Source organism: Nomascus leucogenys, chromosome 22a (assembly GCF_006542625.1).
Source record: "Nomascus leucogenys isolate Asia chromosome 22a, Asia_NLE_v1, whole genome shotgun sequence".
Lineage (NCBI taxonomy): Eukaryota > Metazoa > Chordata > Mammalia > Primates > Hylobatidae > Nomascus > Nomascus leucogenys.
In genome coordinates, this window is record NC_044402.1 from 67,904,545 (window position 1) to 67,920,618 (window position 16,074).

Genomic DNA, 16,074 nt, shown 5'->3' on the forward strand with positions numbered 1-16,074 from the left:
ATCTCTCCAGGAGCTTATGGTCTAGTAGAGAAGACAAACTCATGAATAGGTGACTATATACCAATATGGTAAAGGCAGAATAGGATAAATGCTCAGAGCATGATGAAATTTAGATAGGGAGAAGGATTTGTGGGATGCTGAAAGGCATTCTGAATGTCAAAAATGTGTGACTTGGAATCATGAATGGTAGAGGAGAAGTTTTGACTAGCACACATGCAAATGTGGGCTTACATACTTCAAGATCCAGAGGTAAAACTTGTTAAAAATGAATGTGGCACATTCCTGGGAAAAGCTTGGACAGTTTTATTCATATTAGGTTATCTTAACACAGTTTGTACATTAGAGACTCATGCTGTGACTTAATTCTTTCAATAATTCTGTCTTCAGCAAAAGAAGTTAACGAAAAACAAACGTGCTACAAACACAATTTCAATGCAAACTCAGTTTCCTGGTGTTCAAAAACTGTTGATGTGTATTGTCACTTTACCAATGCTGCTAATAATTCAGTCTGGAGCCCATCTATGAAGCTGAATCTGGTTCCTGGTAAGAACGTTTTAAATTACTTTAAGATGTTATAGTCAAGGCAGGGACTTATTTATTTATTCACTCCTTCATTCATCCCATTCAATAAACATATGTTAAATACCCTCACTGTGGTAGGCCCTGGGCTCACCATGGGAGTATTTAAAAGAAAAGAAATAAGCCATGTCCCCTGGCCTCAAGCCTAGGGAAGAAATCTATGTGATAAAAAATGTTATTGGCTGGGTGCAGTGGCTCACGCCTGTAATCCCAGCACTTTAGGAGGCTGAGGTGGGCAGATCACGAGGTCAGGAGATCCAGACCATCCTGGCTAACACGGTGAAATCTCGTCTCTACTAAAACTACAAAAAATTAGCCAGGTGTGGTAGGTAGCATGCACCTGTGGTCCCAGCTGCTAAGGAGGCTGAGGCAGGAGAATCGCTTGAACCCAGGAGGCGGAGGTTGCAGTGAGCCAAGATCGTGCCACTGCACTCCAGCCTGGGCGACAGAGAGATTCTGTCTCAAAAAAAAAAGTTACTACATGTAATATGGTAAGAGCTAAATAGAAATGTTGTGGGTGGCTTAGCTCTGCTGAAGGCAGGTGGGGAAGAAGTGATCAGGAAAGCCTTGCAGATGAAATGAGACTTTAGCTGAGTTGGCAGGGCTAAGGAGTTCACCAGGCGGATAGGAGTGGACAGTATCGATGTGGTTGAGATCCTTTGAGGTTTCAGCAAAGGAAAGGTGTCCACACTGCACTGTTTTTCTGAGACAGAGCTACATGAAAACAGTTAATCTCGAGAATAGGCAGCTGCCTTTTCCATCCTTTGCCACCACTGAGTCAATTTGCCATCACACAATATCTTTGAGGTGAAAGGTCATGATTTACAGAGTCATTGCTATGCTAGCCCATGTTGGGGAGCTCCCCTCAGCAGCAGGGAGGGATAGATCATCCTAATACAAGGTCATTTTAAGAGAGGATCTTATGTTAAGGCAAGAGATAAATGATGACCCTGGGCTTCTACCATAAGCAACTCCTCGTCCTCTTAAATCTTCCCAGCAACAGGACTTGTGATAGACAAAGGATCATTATCACCAAGCTTGTTTGAGTTTACTGAATAGTTTGTGGTCATTCTCACATGTTGGCAACCAGCCCCTGGGCACCAAAACAGGAAACAATTTAGAGTCACTTTCACCCAACCTTTCCATGCACAAGTACAACCCCTCCGGGGTGCAGCAAGGGTCACCTCTTCTTTTCTCCGTCACTCATCTTAGCCAACATATTTTATTCACTTATCTTTGTTCTTCTCCTCTTTCTTTATACAAATATGGTTTTGCTTCTTTTTCCTTGTAGAACATTACTTATTTAAGATTTGTATACAGTGGTTGAGACCTTAACGTTAAAGAAAAATGTTGGTGAGGGAGGGGTCTCATCAGAGTCAGGGTCCACTGGACGTGAGAGATTCCACAGCAAGTGTCATTTCCCCATCCTTGCCTGGTCATGAGAAGAGGTGAAATAGAATCACCTCTAAGGGAAACAGAAGGAACAAATGCTTAAACATATTGATTAGAATATTCAGGTCATGGGTACCTGGAGTTCCTACTACCAATTATGTTTTTGGATTGTGGCAGTGATTCTCAACCTTGACAGCACACTGGAATCACCAGGGAGGCTTAAAAACCTGCTGATGCCTAAATCCCAGCCCTGACGATTCCAATTTACTTAGCCCGGACACTGGTGTTTTCAAAAGCTCCCCAGCTCATTCTAATATGACACAGTTGAGACTCTCCAGATTAAGGTATAAAATTCTGTTAGGAAAAGGAAGTTCAGATTACAGAAGTCAGGATCATGTGGAAAGCAGAGAGGGGCTTTGGAAAATCGGGGCAAAATTAAGAAATTGGGTAGCTCTGAAAAGGTGACTGAAAGTAAAGAGAAATATGAATTCAAACATCAAAAGTCTACCTTGGCCTGACCGTATTTCTACTATCTTGTCTCTTCCTTGCAATTATCCCTTTTATTTCAATGTTTCCAACACAGGGGAAAACATCACATGCCAAGATCCCGTAATAGGTGTCGGAGAGCCCGGGAAAGTCATCCAGAAGCTATGCCGGTTCTCGAACGTTCCCAGCAGCCCTGACGGTCCCCTTGGCGGGATCATCACTTACAAATGTGTAGGCTCCCAGTGGGAGGAGAAGAGAAATGACTGCATCTCTGCCCCAATAAACAGTCTGCTCCAGATGGCTAAGGTGATCCTTAAAGCTTCCACTCTGAGCTCTTGGTGGGGTGATCTGTCTGGCTGATCATATTTCTCAGCACTTAGCAAAATGGGTTTGGGGCTGCTTTGTGTTGCTCCAAAACTACTTTTATTTGTGTATTTCCAAAGGAGATGCAACCATAGAAATGCAAAAAAATGCCTCGATTCAAATACTAAGACAACTAAGTACGTGTTCTGCTCTCGGGCCAGCTAGATACCTTAACCTTGACTTCTCAGTACCATGTGTTCCATACCTCCGGGGGCAGTGGTATTATCCTCTCTCTCATTGCTCTCCTTTGAGTAATTTTGATATCAAGAAAATTGCTATGATACTTTCAGGAAAAGGAGCAATATTAAAAAAAAACAAGCTTCATCAATTTCTTTAAAAAAAAAATGGCTGGGCTTGATGCTCTTACAGGTATGAGATTTTCTGACTATTTGGAAGTAACTTGTGCTTTTGAAGAAGGAACTACCCTGCCTCTTTTACCTACCATAATGGGTTACCGCTATGTAACAGGGCAGAAATTCTTTTCCTTCTGTCAGTGTAAGAAAATGGGACCTCCACATTCGATCTGTTGTTAGACTCCTAAAATTCCATGAATTACATTAAAAAAATTCTGGTGATGCAACTGGTGAGGTTATAGCCAATGATGACATCTTCAGACAACCAATTCCAAATCCTTTCACCACTGGGAAAATAATTGGAAAAAAAGGGTAATACTTATTTGTGTTTTGTCTAATTAACTTCTATCTCTCCTCTTGTCTCACACCAAAGATATTAAAATATCTACTATGTGCAAAGCACGATTATAGGTGCTATCAAGGTAAATGGGCCAAATCAGATCTTGGTCTCTGATTTGATAAAGAATATAATCGAATTGGGTAGTTACGTACACATTAATTTGGCTAAGATAAATTAAGAAGATCTGCTTGAAAAAGAAAAGGCATCTGAGCTGGACCTTGATGGATGAGGCATGAGGGATATAAATTACCCTAATGAAGAAAAATAGAAATTGTAATCTGAACTCCATGTGGGCCCAAGCCCCAATTCTAGATACCTACATACATTTTCAATGGAAAAGGATCATGCTGATCTCTCATGCTTCTTCTGATTTATGCATTCGCGTATACTTACTGGATACTTACTGTGTGCTGAGTTATATGACTTGTACTATGTTAGGAATTATGGGAATGAGAAGAATGTAAAGAAATGTAGCACATGGTCCATGTTGTCAAGGAGCTTATAATTTAATTGGAGCAATATTAACATTACAACACAAGATGACACTACTGGAGATGCCACAAATGAAAGTATGTTATATAAAACCAGTACTTATGCATTCAGAGGAAGGAACTTTCCTGGGTTGGAACATCTATCAAATGCTTTTCATAGAAGACAGAATTTGCGCTATTCTATGCAATTAACTAAGAGAGAGTTAGAAAGCAGAAGTGTAATCATACAGGTAGGGTGATCATATAATCTATCATCCAAGTCGGGACACATTTTGAGAATATAAGAGGGCACTCTTAATAATTGCACTAGGAGAAAAGGTATAAACCAGAACAGTCCCTGGAAAATTGGAAGAGTCAGTCACTTTAATGATCAGCAGGGTAAGTGATACGAGGAAATCCAAAAAGTGGCAACTATGTTTCTATGCCGACTATCCAAGTGACCATTGCATTCAACTTTAACCTACTTCTCTAGCCATCACATCTAGCTTCCCTTTTTTGTTCCAGTTAGCTATCAGGTTGATATATGTTTGTTCCCCTTCTGTGTGTGGCCTTATGTCATATTCTGTTCTGAAGAGCATGCATGGAGTGCTTAAGGGATAAGCACATCATCTTATGGGACATATTTATGGAAATGGAGCAAAAAAGGAAACAACGAATGTAAAAGATTTTGCCAGAATGGATCAGCTGGATTCGATAGCTGAATTGACTGGTAAATTTTTTTTGTGTCGGCTTTTGTTTTACTAGGCTTTGATCAAGAGTCCCTCTCAGGATGAGATGCTCCCTACATACCTGAAAGATCTTTCTATTAGCATAGACAAAGTGGAACATGAAATCAGCTCTTCTCCTGGGAGTCTGGGAGCCATTATTAGCATCCTTGATCTGCTCTCAACAGTTCCAACCCAAGTAAATTCAGAAATGATGATGGTGAGTTTGCTTAACCTTTGCAGGAGTTTTGGGTCTTACCTTTTCACCCCTCAGAATTTGTATTCAAGCAACATAATTCCTCCCCATTGCAGCTTCTCTGTCTTTTCCAGAGCAGTGCTCAGGATAGTTCTGCCAGCTATGGCTTTTAGGATATTAGGAAATGTTTCCAGTATTCATTCTGAGACCCTTAAGAATATGTCTTAGTGAATCTCTGCTTTATTTTCTTCATTAAAATGGAATAAATTCATACTCGCTTTCTAGAAAAACTAGGAATTAAAGGTCTTCAGAATATACAAGATGATATTCTCAAAGGTCTAGCACTAAGTGTGAACTTTAAAGGAATCGTGGGAGGATAGGTTCTGGAAGCATAGAGGTTCTGGGAGGATAGAGAATTCACCTACAAGAGCTCAAATGAAGAGACTTTAATGAAGGGATACCTACAGAGGTAAAGACAGGGTTAACAAACAAACAAATAAACCAGGGGTGGTGAGGCACTCAGAGACCAGCAACATTTAGAAGCCATTATCACCCCCTAGGAAAAAGAGGAAATAGTGCAGAGCCCAGTGAGAGCTGAAGCCTTAGAGGCGGGACCAGTCAGCAGGAGCTATAGTCTTGGAAGGCCAGAGCTGTAACCAGACATGTGCTCAGGAGAAAGGGGACTGCAGCAGGGAGAGCAGTGAGCAGCAGGAAAAATGTATCTCCACCTCCCAGGTTCAAGCGATTCTCCTGCTTCAGCCCCCCAAGTAGCTGGGATTACAGGCACTTTGGGAGGCCGAGGCGGATGGATCACCTGAGGTCAGGAGTTCATGACCAGCCTGGCCAATATGGTGAAACCCCATCTCTACTACAAATACCGGCTTCAGATTTAAAATAAAATAAAATAGTAAATTTCCCTGCCAGCCTGCTGAATTGACCTTAGAGAGTAGGGTGTGTAGTGGGTGTGACTCTCACTGTCACCATTGCTAAATGCTTGCTGGCATCTTTCAGTCTTGGGGACCCATCCTCTGCTAAACTCTGCCATAAGAAGGTCATACATCCCCACTGCCTGTGATGTCTCATTTTTGTTTTCTCTTTTCCTCTTACCTTTATGCAATCAGTTTCTAGGAAGATGTTGTTTTTTTCTTTTCTATGATTGAAAGAATTTGGTTAGTTTGACCCCACACCATTTCACTTTCAGCACGTGCTCTCTACGGTTAATGTCATCCTTGGCAAGCCCGTCTTGAACACCTGGAAGGTTTTACAACAGCAATGGACCAATCAGAGTTCACAGCTACTACATTCAGTGGAAAGATTTTCCCAAGCATTACAGTCAGGAGATAGCCCTCCTTTGTCCTTTTCCCGAACTAATGTGCAGATGAGCAGCATGGTAATCAAGGCCAGCCACCCAAAAACCTATCAACAGAGGTTTGTCTTCCCATACTTTGACCTCTGGGGCGATGTGGTCATTGACAAGAGCTATCTAGAAAACTTGCAGTCGGATTCGTCTATTGTCACCATGGCTTTCCCAACTCTCCAAGCCATCCTTGCCCAGGATATCCAGGAAAATAACTTTGCAGAGAGCTTAGTAATGACAACCATTGTCAGCCACAATATGACTATGCCATTCAGAATTTCAATGACTTTTAAGAACAACAGCCCTTCAGGCGGCGAAACAAAGTGTGTCTTCTGGAACTTCAGGCTTGCCAACAACACAGGGGGGTGGGACAGCAGTGGGTGCTATGTTGAAGAAGGTGATGGGGACAATGTCACCTGTATCTGTGACCACCTAACATCATTCTCCATCCTCATGTCCCCTGACTCCCCAGATCCTAGTTCTCTCCTGGGAATACTTTTGGATATTATTTCTTATGTTGGGGTGGGCTTTTCTATCTTGAGCTTGGCGGCCTGTCTAGTTGTGGAAGCTGTGGTATGGAAATCGGTGACCAAGAACCGGACTTCCTATATGCGCCACACCTGCATAGTGAATATCGCTGCCTCCCTTCTGGTCGCCAACACGTGGTTCATTGTGGTCGCTGCCATCCAGGACAATCGCTACATACTCTGCAAGACAGCCTGTGTGGCTGCCACCTTCTTCATCCACTTCTTCTACCTCAGCGTCTTCTTCTGGATGCTGACACTGGGCCTCATGCTGTTCTATCGCCTGGTTTTCATTCTGCACGAAACAAGCAGGTCCACTCAGAAAGCCATTGCCTTCTGTCTTGGCTATGGCTGCCCACTTGCCATCTCGGTCATCACGCTGGGAGCCACCCAGCCCCGGGAAGTCTATACGAGGAAGAATGTCTGTTGGCTCAACTGGGAGGACACCAAGGCCCTGCTGGCTTTCGCCATCCCAGCACTGATCATTGTGGTGGTGAACATAACCATCACTATTGTGGTCATCACCAAGATCCTGAGGCCTTCCATTGGAGACAAGCCATGCAAGCAGGAGAAGAGCAGCCTGTTTCAGATCAGCAAGAGCATTGGGGTCCTCACGCCACTCTTGGGCCTCACTTGGGGTTTTGGTCTCACCACTGTGTTCCCAGGGACCAACCTTGTGTTCCATATCATATTTGCCATCCTCAATGTCTTCCAGGTGAGTTTCACAGTGTGGAGCTTTCAGGAAGATTTTATTCCTGTAGACAAATTAATGGTAGAAACACAAACAAGAGTAGGAATGGGGAAGGATTTCAGCTCAGAGGAAGCCTCAGCTCTAAAGAGCAGTAATAATGAGAACTCAATGAGATGGAAAGGACACATTTTTCTGATCCTATGGAACCTCATGCTTTTTATCACCTACATTATAATTTAGTGTCATTTGCCAGTCTCTGCTAAATACCCTGATTACACTAGTAAAAGGAAAATCCCCATTTGTCTAAGATTATCTTGATGCAGTCTGTTATGTCCTAAATGAAAATCCTGTCTTTGTGAGGACAGGGATTGCCCCTTTCTTGTTCATCACTATACCTCTACACCTGATAGAGACCTTGGCACAGAGTAGGTTCTCGATAATCATTTGAATGAAATAAATCCTATGTACCACACAGCAGCTTCTCTGGAAACATCAAAAATCAGAGAATGAATGTCCTGTGAATGCCAGAAAATCTGCTTGATTATACTACAATGAAAAAACATCTTCTTTGCTCTCCTGCAGCACATAACTAATTACAGTGCAGGCCAGTTTGTTAGAAGAACTATAACAGAGGTATAGATAGCAAGCCTTTAAAGCACAAGGAAGGAAGTGATTAATTCTGTTTCACCCAATGGAGAGGTGGTAAGGATAGAACAAACCTGCGCAAGGATTGAGGCCACTGTGAGCCTGTGAAGAGGCAGAGGCTGGAGGCGCACTCGAGATACTGCCTTCAGGATGCTTGTGCCAAGAACATATGAACCTTGATTTCTGCTACTGGGCCTGTGTCTCCAAGCTATGAAGTTCATATGTAATGAGCTTCATGGTATGCCTCATTTGGAAGGAACTAGTTATCTCACCCCATAGCCCAGATTCTTATCACAACTATGTAAGGAATATTGTAGACACAAGAGGTGTATTAATAGCATAACCAACAGGACCTCCAGTTCTCAACTAAAAGAAAATGGGAAAATAGAAAATATCCTCCTAACAGTATAACATTTAGAGTCCCTTGGTGTGGACCAAATACCTCTCTTTGAACAGTATCATGTACTGGACTCATTCCATAAACTCAGATGGAAAAAGAAGTAGTACAAATTTAACACCAAGTTAACAGTACTTTCTCTTTTGCTGGACAATAGACTATAATTAAAATGCACTTCTTTTTAATCTTTTTTTCCTCAGGGATTATTCATTTTACTCTTTGGATGCCTCTGGGATCTGAAGGTAAGAGCAATGACAGTTTCATATTTCTAGAAAAGCCTGAAGTGCTTGTGGCATGTTGAAGTTGTGATAGCTTCTTTTTAACATGCAGGTACAGGAAGCTTTGCTGAATAAGTTTTCATTGTCGAGATGGTCTTCACAGCACTCAAAGGTAAACCTTTTCTCTGCAGAGACTTTTCATTTTATAACCTCATGTATCCCACTAGCATTCTGAAGTACAGGTACTAAATTTTTTCTTTGGGATTTTCATCAATTAGGCTAAATATATTGCATCCTCAAACCTGTCTCCCTCAACAGCTATATTTGGCATAGATCATTCCATTGTTTTTGCTTCTCAAGTCATTCTGCCTATTAAATAGAGCCATAGAGCTGTCACTGAGATGCTACTCCACGTATTTAAATAGGGTTTAAAATAATATATGATATAAACTTGAGGTTGAAATCAAGCATTCAATGAGAAGCAATCTTCTGGGGGGATTCAAGGCATTAGAGAAAACAAGTTGAAGAATAATAATGGATAGAATTTTCTATAGTTCATTTTGGAACATAACTATTGCCCTTGGATATATCTGACTGCGTTTCACATGTCAGAAAATACTAGAAGCCTAACAAACAATAAAACTTGTATTTGACAGTTATTTTTCTAATACAGATGATAAGATTCCAGTATTTTAAGGTGACCTCTGGGAGTGGGACTAGAGATGCCGGCAGTGACCACTAGAGGGTGGAAAATCAATCCTCCTAGAGATGGAAACAGCTTTGGTCCCACAAATTTGCTTTGTGATTGTCCCTTTTTTTTCTCTCTTCTAGTCGACATCCCTGGGTTCATCCACACCTGTGTTTTCTATGAGTTCTCCAATATCAAGGAGATTTAACAATTTGTTTGGTAAAACAGGTGAGTAGTGGCCTCTAGTTTCTCCCTGCTTGTCCAGAGCACATTTGCTCAAACGGGGAGCCTCAACACCCCTACTCTTTCACCCCGCTCATGGCATTTACCTGAAATGTCCTCTTTTGGGGTAGAGGTTAAATAGAGAAACTTACATTTTCACAAATCACCAAAAAGTGGGTACAGAGGGCAGCTGCCTTTGCTAAGCAACTTATAATAACTCATAAAGAATAAGATTTGGAGAATCTAGACAATGATTTGAAGAGCTATCTGTCAAAATGTCATCCATCAAAATGAGGACTGTAAATTGCTGGCCTTGTCAAACACAGAGTTCCTCTCAAATTGTGTTAAATAAGAGTAGATAGGTCGTGTTTCAGGGTTATGGGGCAGCAAAGAATACATTTAGAAAATCTGACTACAGGATCTCACTATGTAGGTTTGTTTCCCTTTTTTGTTCTTTTTATAAGGTGTGTTTGTGTTACACATTGAAGTGTATAGAACTGTGCATGCATTACATAAGGGATCACCCAAGTTAGCAATTCTGTTAGAAATATTACCTCTCTGAGCTCGCTTCCTCATTTATAAAATAGGGTAATAATTATGACTTCATACAGTTGTAAGGATTAAATAAGCAAATATACATAAAGTGCTTAGTATGGCACATGGATTATAGTAATTACTCAGCATTAGTGATGATGCCAATAGTGGCAGTGGTGGTGGTGCTGCTGATGCTTAAGTCAACCCTGCTATTATTGATTAAATTGGCAAAGGCCACAGTATCTCACTGAAAAAAAAATTCACAGTTAAATTTCTACCTTGGAGATATGAAATGAATGGAATTAATAACTTTGGGCAACAGACCTCAGCTATTCTAGCAAACTGAAACCCCTGTCCCATGCCACCATCCCTCCCCCACAGGAAAATAAGCCCCAGGATTTCTTCTAGCTTTTTGAAACTGAACAGATCTCATAAATGCAGAGTTGAGAAATGCATCAATATTCCAGATGAAGGCTTTTCATGTACAAGCAAATTTTGTGAATGCCTATAACTGTTAAAATTCCAGAGGACTTAGGATTTTTTCTGCTTCAATCTGATGAATTACTCATGAAACTGATGAACTTTCCCTTCTGATTATGAAAGTCCCAACTGGGCATGTTTGGGGGCCCCATAAGCACCGTAACTTTGGTTTATGTTGCCAGCAGCCCCTAAGATCCCCCCAGGCCATGACGGAAACCTTGTTAGCGGTGGCAGTTCAGCAATCTGATGGTAGGGTGGGCACTCCAACCTTTTTCTTGCCCGACACACACTCTCCACCCACTCCCTGTGCACAGTCCCCACCTCCCCGCAGACACAAGCCTTTGCAGTTGCTCCGAGGCTGCCTTCCTTGCTGCGCTGATTCTCAGCAGTTCTGTTGACATTCCTGACTCCTGCTTCTTTTCTGGTCCTGCCTTTTCTGCCCCTATAATTCTCTCTTTCCTTTCCCTTTACTCTCTTTACAAACCTCCGCCTTCAGTAGAGCCTCTAAGTCCCTCCCAAGAGCTTCCCCAAGTCACCACAGCCCAAGAGGGCCAGGGAGATTCCCTCATGCAGATGTTCCCAGACCATGCATGTGATGGCATGTGGAGGGCTTCCCACCTTGAGATCTTCCTGTCCTCTGTAGAAACCTGGCTGCTAGTACGATGTGAGGTAGTGACTGCTTGTTGGCTGCCATGCATGCATGAGAACGACAGCTCTGTTAGTTCTCTGGCATTTCTGGGTCTTGGGAGGAGGGCAGGTATGGGTTGGTTTCCAGGCATGGCCGAGCTTACCTGGCGCCTGGACCACTGCTCCCCTGGGTCCCTTAAGACATGTTCACACCCCAAAGTTCATGATGGCTTGTCTTCAAGGCTGAGTTGCTGCTCTGTTTTTCAGGAACGTATAATGTTTCCACCCCAGAAGCAACCAGCTCATCCCTGGAAAACTCATCCAGTGCTTCTTCGTTGCTCAACTAAGAACAGGATAATCCAACCTACGTGACCTCCCGGGTACAGTGGTTGTGCCTTTAAAAAGAGATCCTTGCAAAGCAATGGGGAACGTGTTCTCTGGGCAGGTTTCTGGGAGCAGATGCCAAAAAGACTTTTTCATAGAGAAGAGGCTTTCTTTTGTAAAGACAGACTAAAAATAATTGTTATGTTTATGTTTGTTCCCTCCCCCTCCCCCTTGTGTGATACCACATGTGTATAGTATTTAAGTGAAACTCAAGCTCCCAAGGCCCAACTTCTCTGTCTATATTGTAATATAGAATTTCGAAGAGACATTTTCACTTTTTACACGTTGGGCACAAAGATAAGCTTTGATTAAAGTAGTAAGTAAAAGGCTACCTAGGAAATACTTCAGTGAATTCTAAGAAGGAAGGAAGGAAGAAAGGAAGGAAAGAAGAGAGGGAAACAGGGAGAAAGGGAAAAAGAAGAAAAAGAGAAAGATGAAAATAGGAACAAACAAAGACAAACAACATTAAGGGCCACATTGTAAGATTTCCATGTTAATGATCTAATATAATCACTCAGATAGTGCAACATTGAGAATTTTTTTTTAATGGCTCAAAAATGGAAACTGAAAGTAAGTCAGGGGAACTAATACTTTGGGCAGTATCTTCCTGATGTCTTCTTAGCTAAGAGGAGGAAAAAAAGGCTGAAAAAATAGGGAGGAAATTCCTTCATCAGAATGACTTCAAGTGGATAACAATATTTATAAGAAATGAATGGAAGGAAATATGATTCTCCTGAGGCTAACTTTGTGTGTTAAGGTTTGAACTAAGTGAATGTATCTGCAGAGGAAGTATTATAAAGATATGTCATTAGATCCAAGTGCTGATTAAATTTTTAGTTTATCAGAAAAGCCTTATATTTTATTTTGTTCCACATTCTGAAAGCAAAAAATATACATTTTATATACCCTTCAATTGCCAAATTTGATATATTGCACTCAAGACAGACCCTGTCATATATTTAATGGCTTCAAGCAGGTACTTCTCTGTGCATTATAGAATAGATTTTAATAATCTTACAGCATTGTATATTATTATTGCTGTTGTCACTGTTACTGTTATTGTGGATAATGGCCCTTGGTGTGTTGCATAGCTCCCTATGTATTCTCTGTTTCCATCTTTAAGTTCCCAGACCAATATACATTAAGAGTTTTGCATGGTCTAAGTTGTATTTATTCCAACCACTTGGAAAGCTCCTGGAAAGAAATTTTACATTCGGTTGTTGTGTGCTCCTAATGATACTTGATCTTGTTGAACAAATGGCAGAGCCTTTCCCAAGGATTTGATTGTTTGTGAATTATCTGCATGTGTGCTTTTTTTTGGTGTGTATTTCATTAAAAAATATAAATATTTATGAAAATTGCATCCATATTAGAGTTAACCATGTGCTATTGATACAGCAACCCTACATTGCAAATAAAAGTCCGATCCCAAAAGGAGAATGAGACAAAAATGGAGATGTGGGGCTACTCAGGATATGTGAGCTGTGTGGCAACATAAATGGGCCCAGCCGTTAGGAAGATGGGGCAAAAGACGCTGAGATTCAACAGCCATTTCTTTATTGTGGTTCCAAGGGGTTTTCTTTTAATATTTTAATCCTTTAAAATATCTTCTTTTTATTTTTAAGTTTAAATTCTACTTCTGCCTCTCTTTTCTTCATGGGGAAGGAGAGGTGTGGGACAGTTAATGTAAATGAACTCTTTATTTCTACATATTCACAAATGATGTAGACATCTACTCCCACATTTGCCTGAGAATTGTCACATCCCTGTCCCAAATGAATGGTGCATTACTGAAAGTCCCTAAAGGAAATCATTGGCATGCACTTATAGCACTTATAGTGGTTTTCTGCCCACTGCAATACACATTAGCCCAGCCACTACCCTTTCCCAAGAAAATCCTAAAATGAACAGTAGAATTCAAAATTGTAGAAAAGCAGTTATGAAGCTGAGAATTTTATGAATGCAGGAGCCTCACTCGGCCCTGAGGTTGCCATCTCTCAATCAGCAATGATTACAAGGCTATTAGTAGCAGATTTCTGAGAATGAAGGCACAGTAAGTTGTGCGATCTACTTTGTTCGTAAGGTGCCCAGTGCGTCCCTGTGTTCCTGACATCTCTCAGTGTATAAAGACCATTCCCTGGGCCTAACCTTTCTTGCGTTAGGAGCTTTCCATTAAGTCAGTTTCTTGCAAAGGGCTTTGTCCTAATGCGTCAGAGTCCATGAGGTTAGAACATTCACAAATGAGCAGTTAATACAGATTACAGGAATATTCTCTGGGAATATTCTAAGTCCAGACTAACACATCATCTCTTGAGTAAGCCAGATGTCTGCCATCCTCCTCCCCCATTTCTTATTGTTTGCATGGGGAAATGGTTAAATAAATGTCTGTGGGGTTTTCAGGATGTAGGTTGCTAAGGCCAGAAATTAAGAAAGACTGTGGGAAGTCACAGCCTTTTGTGGTTTGTACAGAGAATTTCAAAGAGACCCATATTGGAATGCTTTGGAAAAAAAAAAAAGTTACATGGAGATGAGAAAGATTACAGCAATTAGTAAATATAGAAAGGAGGTGTGGGTGAGTTATTGAGGTGAATGGAGCAGGAAGTCACAATCATTTGAAGACAAAAAGAAATAAGTGGTCCTAGAAATGCCAGGTAGGCGGAATGCATTTATTTTGTGCCATGTGATGGTGAAGTCAAATAAGTCCTCCTCATCCCAAAGAGAAAACCCAGTGACCCAGGCCAGTAAAAGTCTGATTCTTCAAGTGTCCAAAATGAAGGTGGAACTTACAGGGAACATACCTTTTGATTGTGTTTTTAAAAGGGCAATGGGAATACTGTCTCATTTCAAGAGGACGGTGGTTTAGCTTTAATATTAGGTTCTGTTGGTTTCTAAAATTATGACTTGGGGTTTAAAATCACATCATGTATGCCAGCACACAGCTATGCTTCCTTTCCATTCTATAACAATGAAATATCTAACGAGATCTCGTGAGCTGTCTTTGTAGTAACTGTCTGCCTTCTTGCAATGTGGTGCTCCTGCTGTTCAGGCTTCTGCACATCACCCAGAATGCAGCTCCATTCTCCAAACAGCGAACGATCCTTTCCATCTTCCAGGCATGGGGGAGGCCGGCAGCTCGCCGCTGAACTCAACTGGCTATCAGGGCTGATGGCTTCCCTCACCTCATCCACACTCCCAAGCCGTGTGCAAAGATCCAGCACGTTATAGAAGGTTTAAACAAGGGTCTTTGAAGTAAAGTTTTCAGAACCAAATGTCTGGCAAACAAACGGATGCCTGTTCCAACATTTGTGTGAGGATGGCTTGAAATTTTCATTGACAGCTGAAAATAGAGCCCTCATGTCCTATAGATGAATATAAAGGATGTGAGGGCTCTATTTATCCTCTAGCACATTCTAGACAGAAACCAAGTTTCCCACTGTTAGTGAATATGGGGTGGACAGAAGAAGAAAAGAGGGGAGATGGGCCAACTCCCGAAGCCCGCTCTGTGCCAGACACCAATTCTTATCTCCAAATACCATCTCTATGTGTTAGGGGTGGGCGTGGGGGCCTTGGTCATGGTGTCCTACGATTCTGACACAGCCGTCCTGTCCATTCTTAAATGATTTTATACACACTCGTGTTTCCTCTTTTACCTGTAAACTTTGAAAGGAAGTTGAAAGGCCACCAGTGTCCATGACAGGTCCCTCTGCACACATGGCGCATGGTTAGGAGATACATGAGCCTGTTCCCACTGCAGGGTTTTTATTCTCTCATGCAGAGCCAAGTGAAGGATGCCGGTGACTATTGAAGCCCAAACAGAACAAACCCAGAAGCCTGGGGAAAAAAATGGCTTTATTCTCAACATGAAGGGCAAGAGGACCTGATTGGGCAAGTGGTGGGCAGATTGCTGTCACGGCCCACTTCCGATGACATTAAACAACAAAACCCAGGAATGACTTTGGGCCCTGCCTTTTTCGGATTTTGATTGGTGCCATCCTGGATCTTCCATCCTGCCAGCCAGCCAGCACCCCAAGCAGTTGTGGGAAGAGGAATTTAGCTTTGATTAACTGAGAAAAACTGTGCACGCGTTTTCTGTTTTTTTCTGGAACTGTGAGGGTTTTCCCATGCCCCAGGGGCTCCCTCACAGCTGTCCTATCCCAAGCATTCCCGACAGCAATCTCCAGCTGGGTTGGAGTGACAGCTGGCTTCCAGCACGGAAGCTCCGCAACCACCGCTGGCGTCTCCCGAGGCTCGCGCGCCCCCTGGTGGGAGTGAGAGGAGGCGTCCCCGCTGCCGTCCGGCCTCAGGAAGCGCGTGGGAGGCAGAGTTAGTGCCGCGGATGAAGCGCCCAGTGGGCTACGTTCAGGAAGTAATTTGATCATATGGACAGAGCGAAGGTCAAGGCA

At 42.2% G+C, this 16,074-nt stretch overlaps 1 protein-coding gene across 4 annotated transcripts in view; it reads left to right on the forward strand.

The window, feature by feature from the left end:
* Positions 1-13,034, forward strand: part of ADGRF5 (adhesion G protein-coupled receptor F5) — a 102,214-nt gene extending 89,180 nt beyond the window's left edge. For 2 of the 4 annotated variants that reach the window (XM_003254202.2, XM_003254201.2), the window contains exons 14-21: positions 388-543; positions 2,555-2,763; positions 4,749-4,928; positions 6,106-7,500; positions 8,719-8,760; positions 8,849-8,908; positions 9,568-9,652; positions 11,555-13,034. In XM_003254202.2, coding sequence (XP_003254250.1) covers positions 388-543; positions 2,555-2,763; positions 4,749-4,928; positions 6,106-7,500; positions 8,719-8,760; positions 8,849-8,908; positions 9,568-9,652; positions 11,555-11,634 — 2,207 coding nt within the window. In that variant the 3' untranslated portion in view covers positions 11,635-13,034. Of the gene's footprint in view, positions 1-387; positions 544-2,554; positions 2,764-4,748; positions 4,929-6,105; positions 7,501-8,718; positions 8,761-8,848; positions 8,909-9,567; positions 9,653-10,842; positions 10,910-11,554 lie in introns of all 4 variants that reach the window. The other 2 variants (XM_030803299.1, XM_030803300.1) reach the window with 2 other exon arrangements.
* The last annotated feature ends 3,040 nt before the right edge of the window (positions 13,035-16,074 follow it).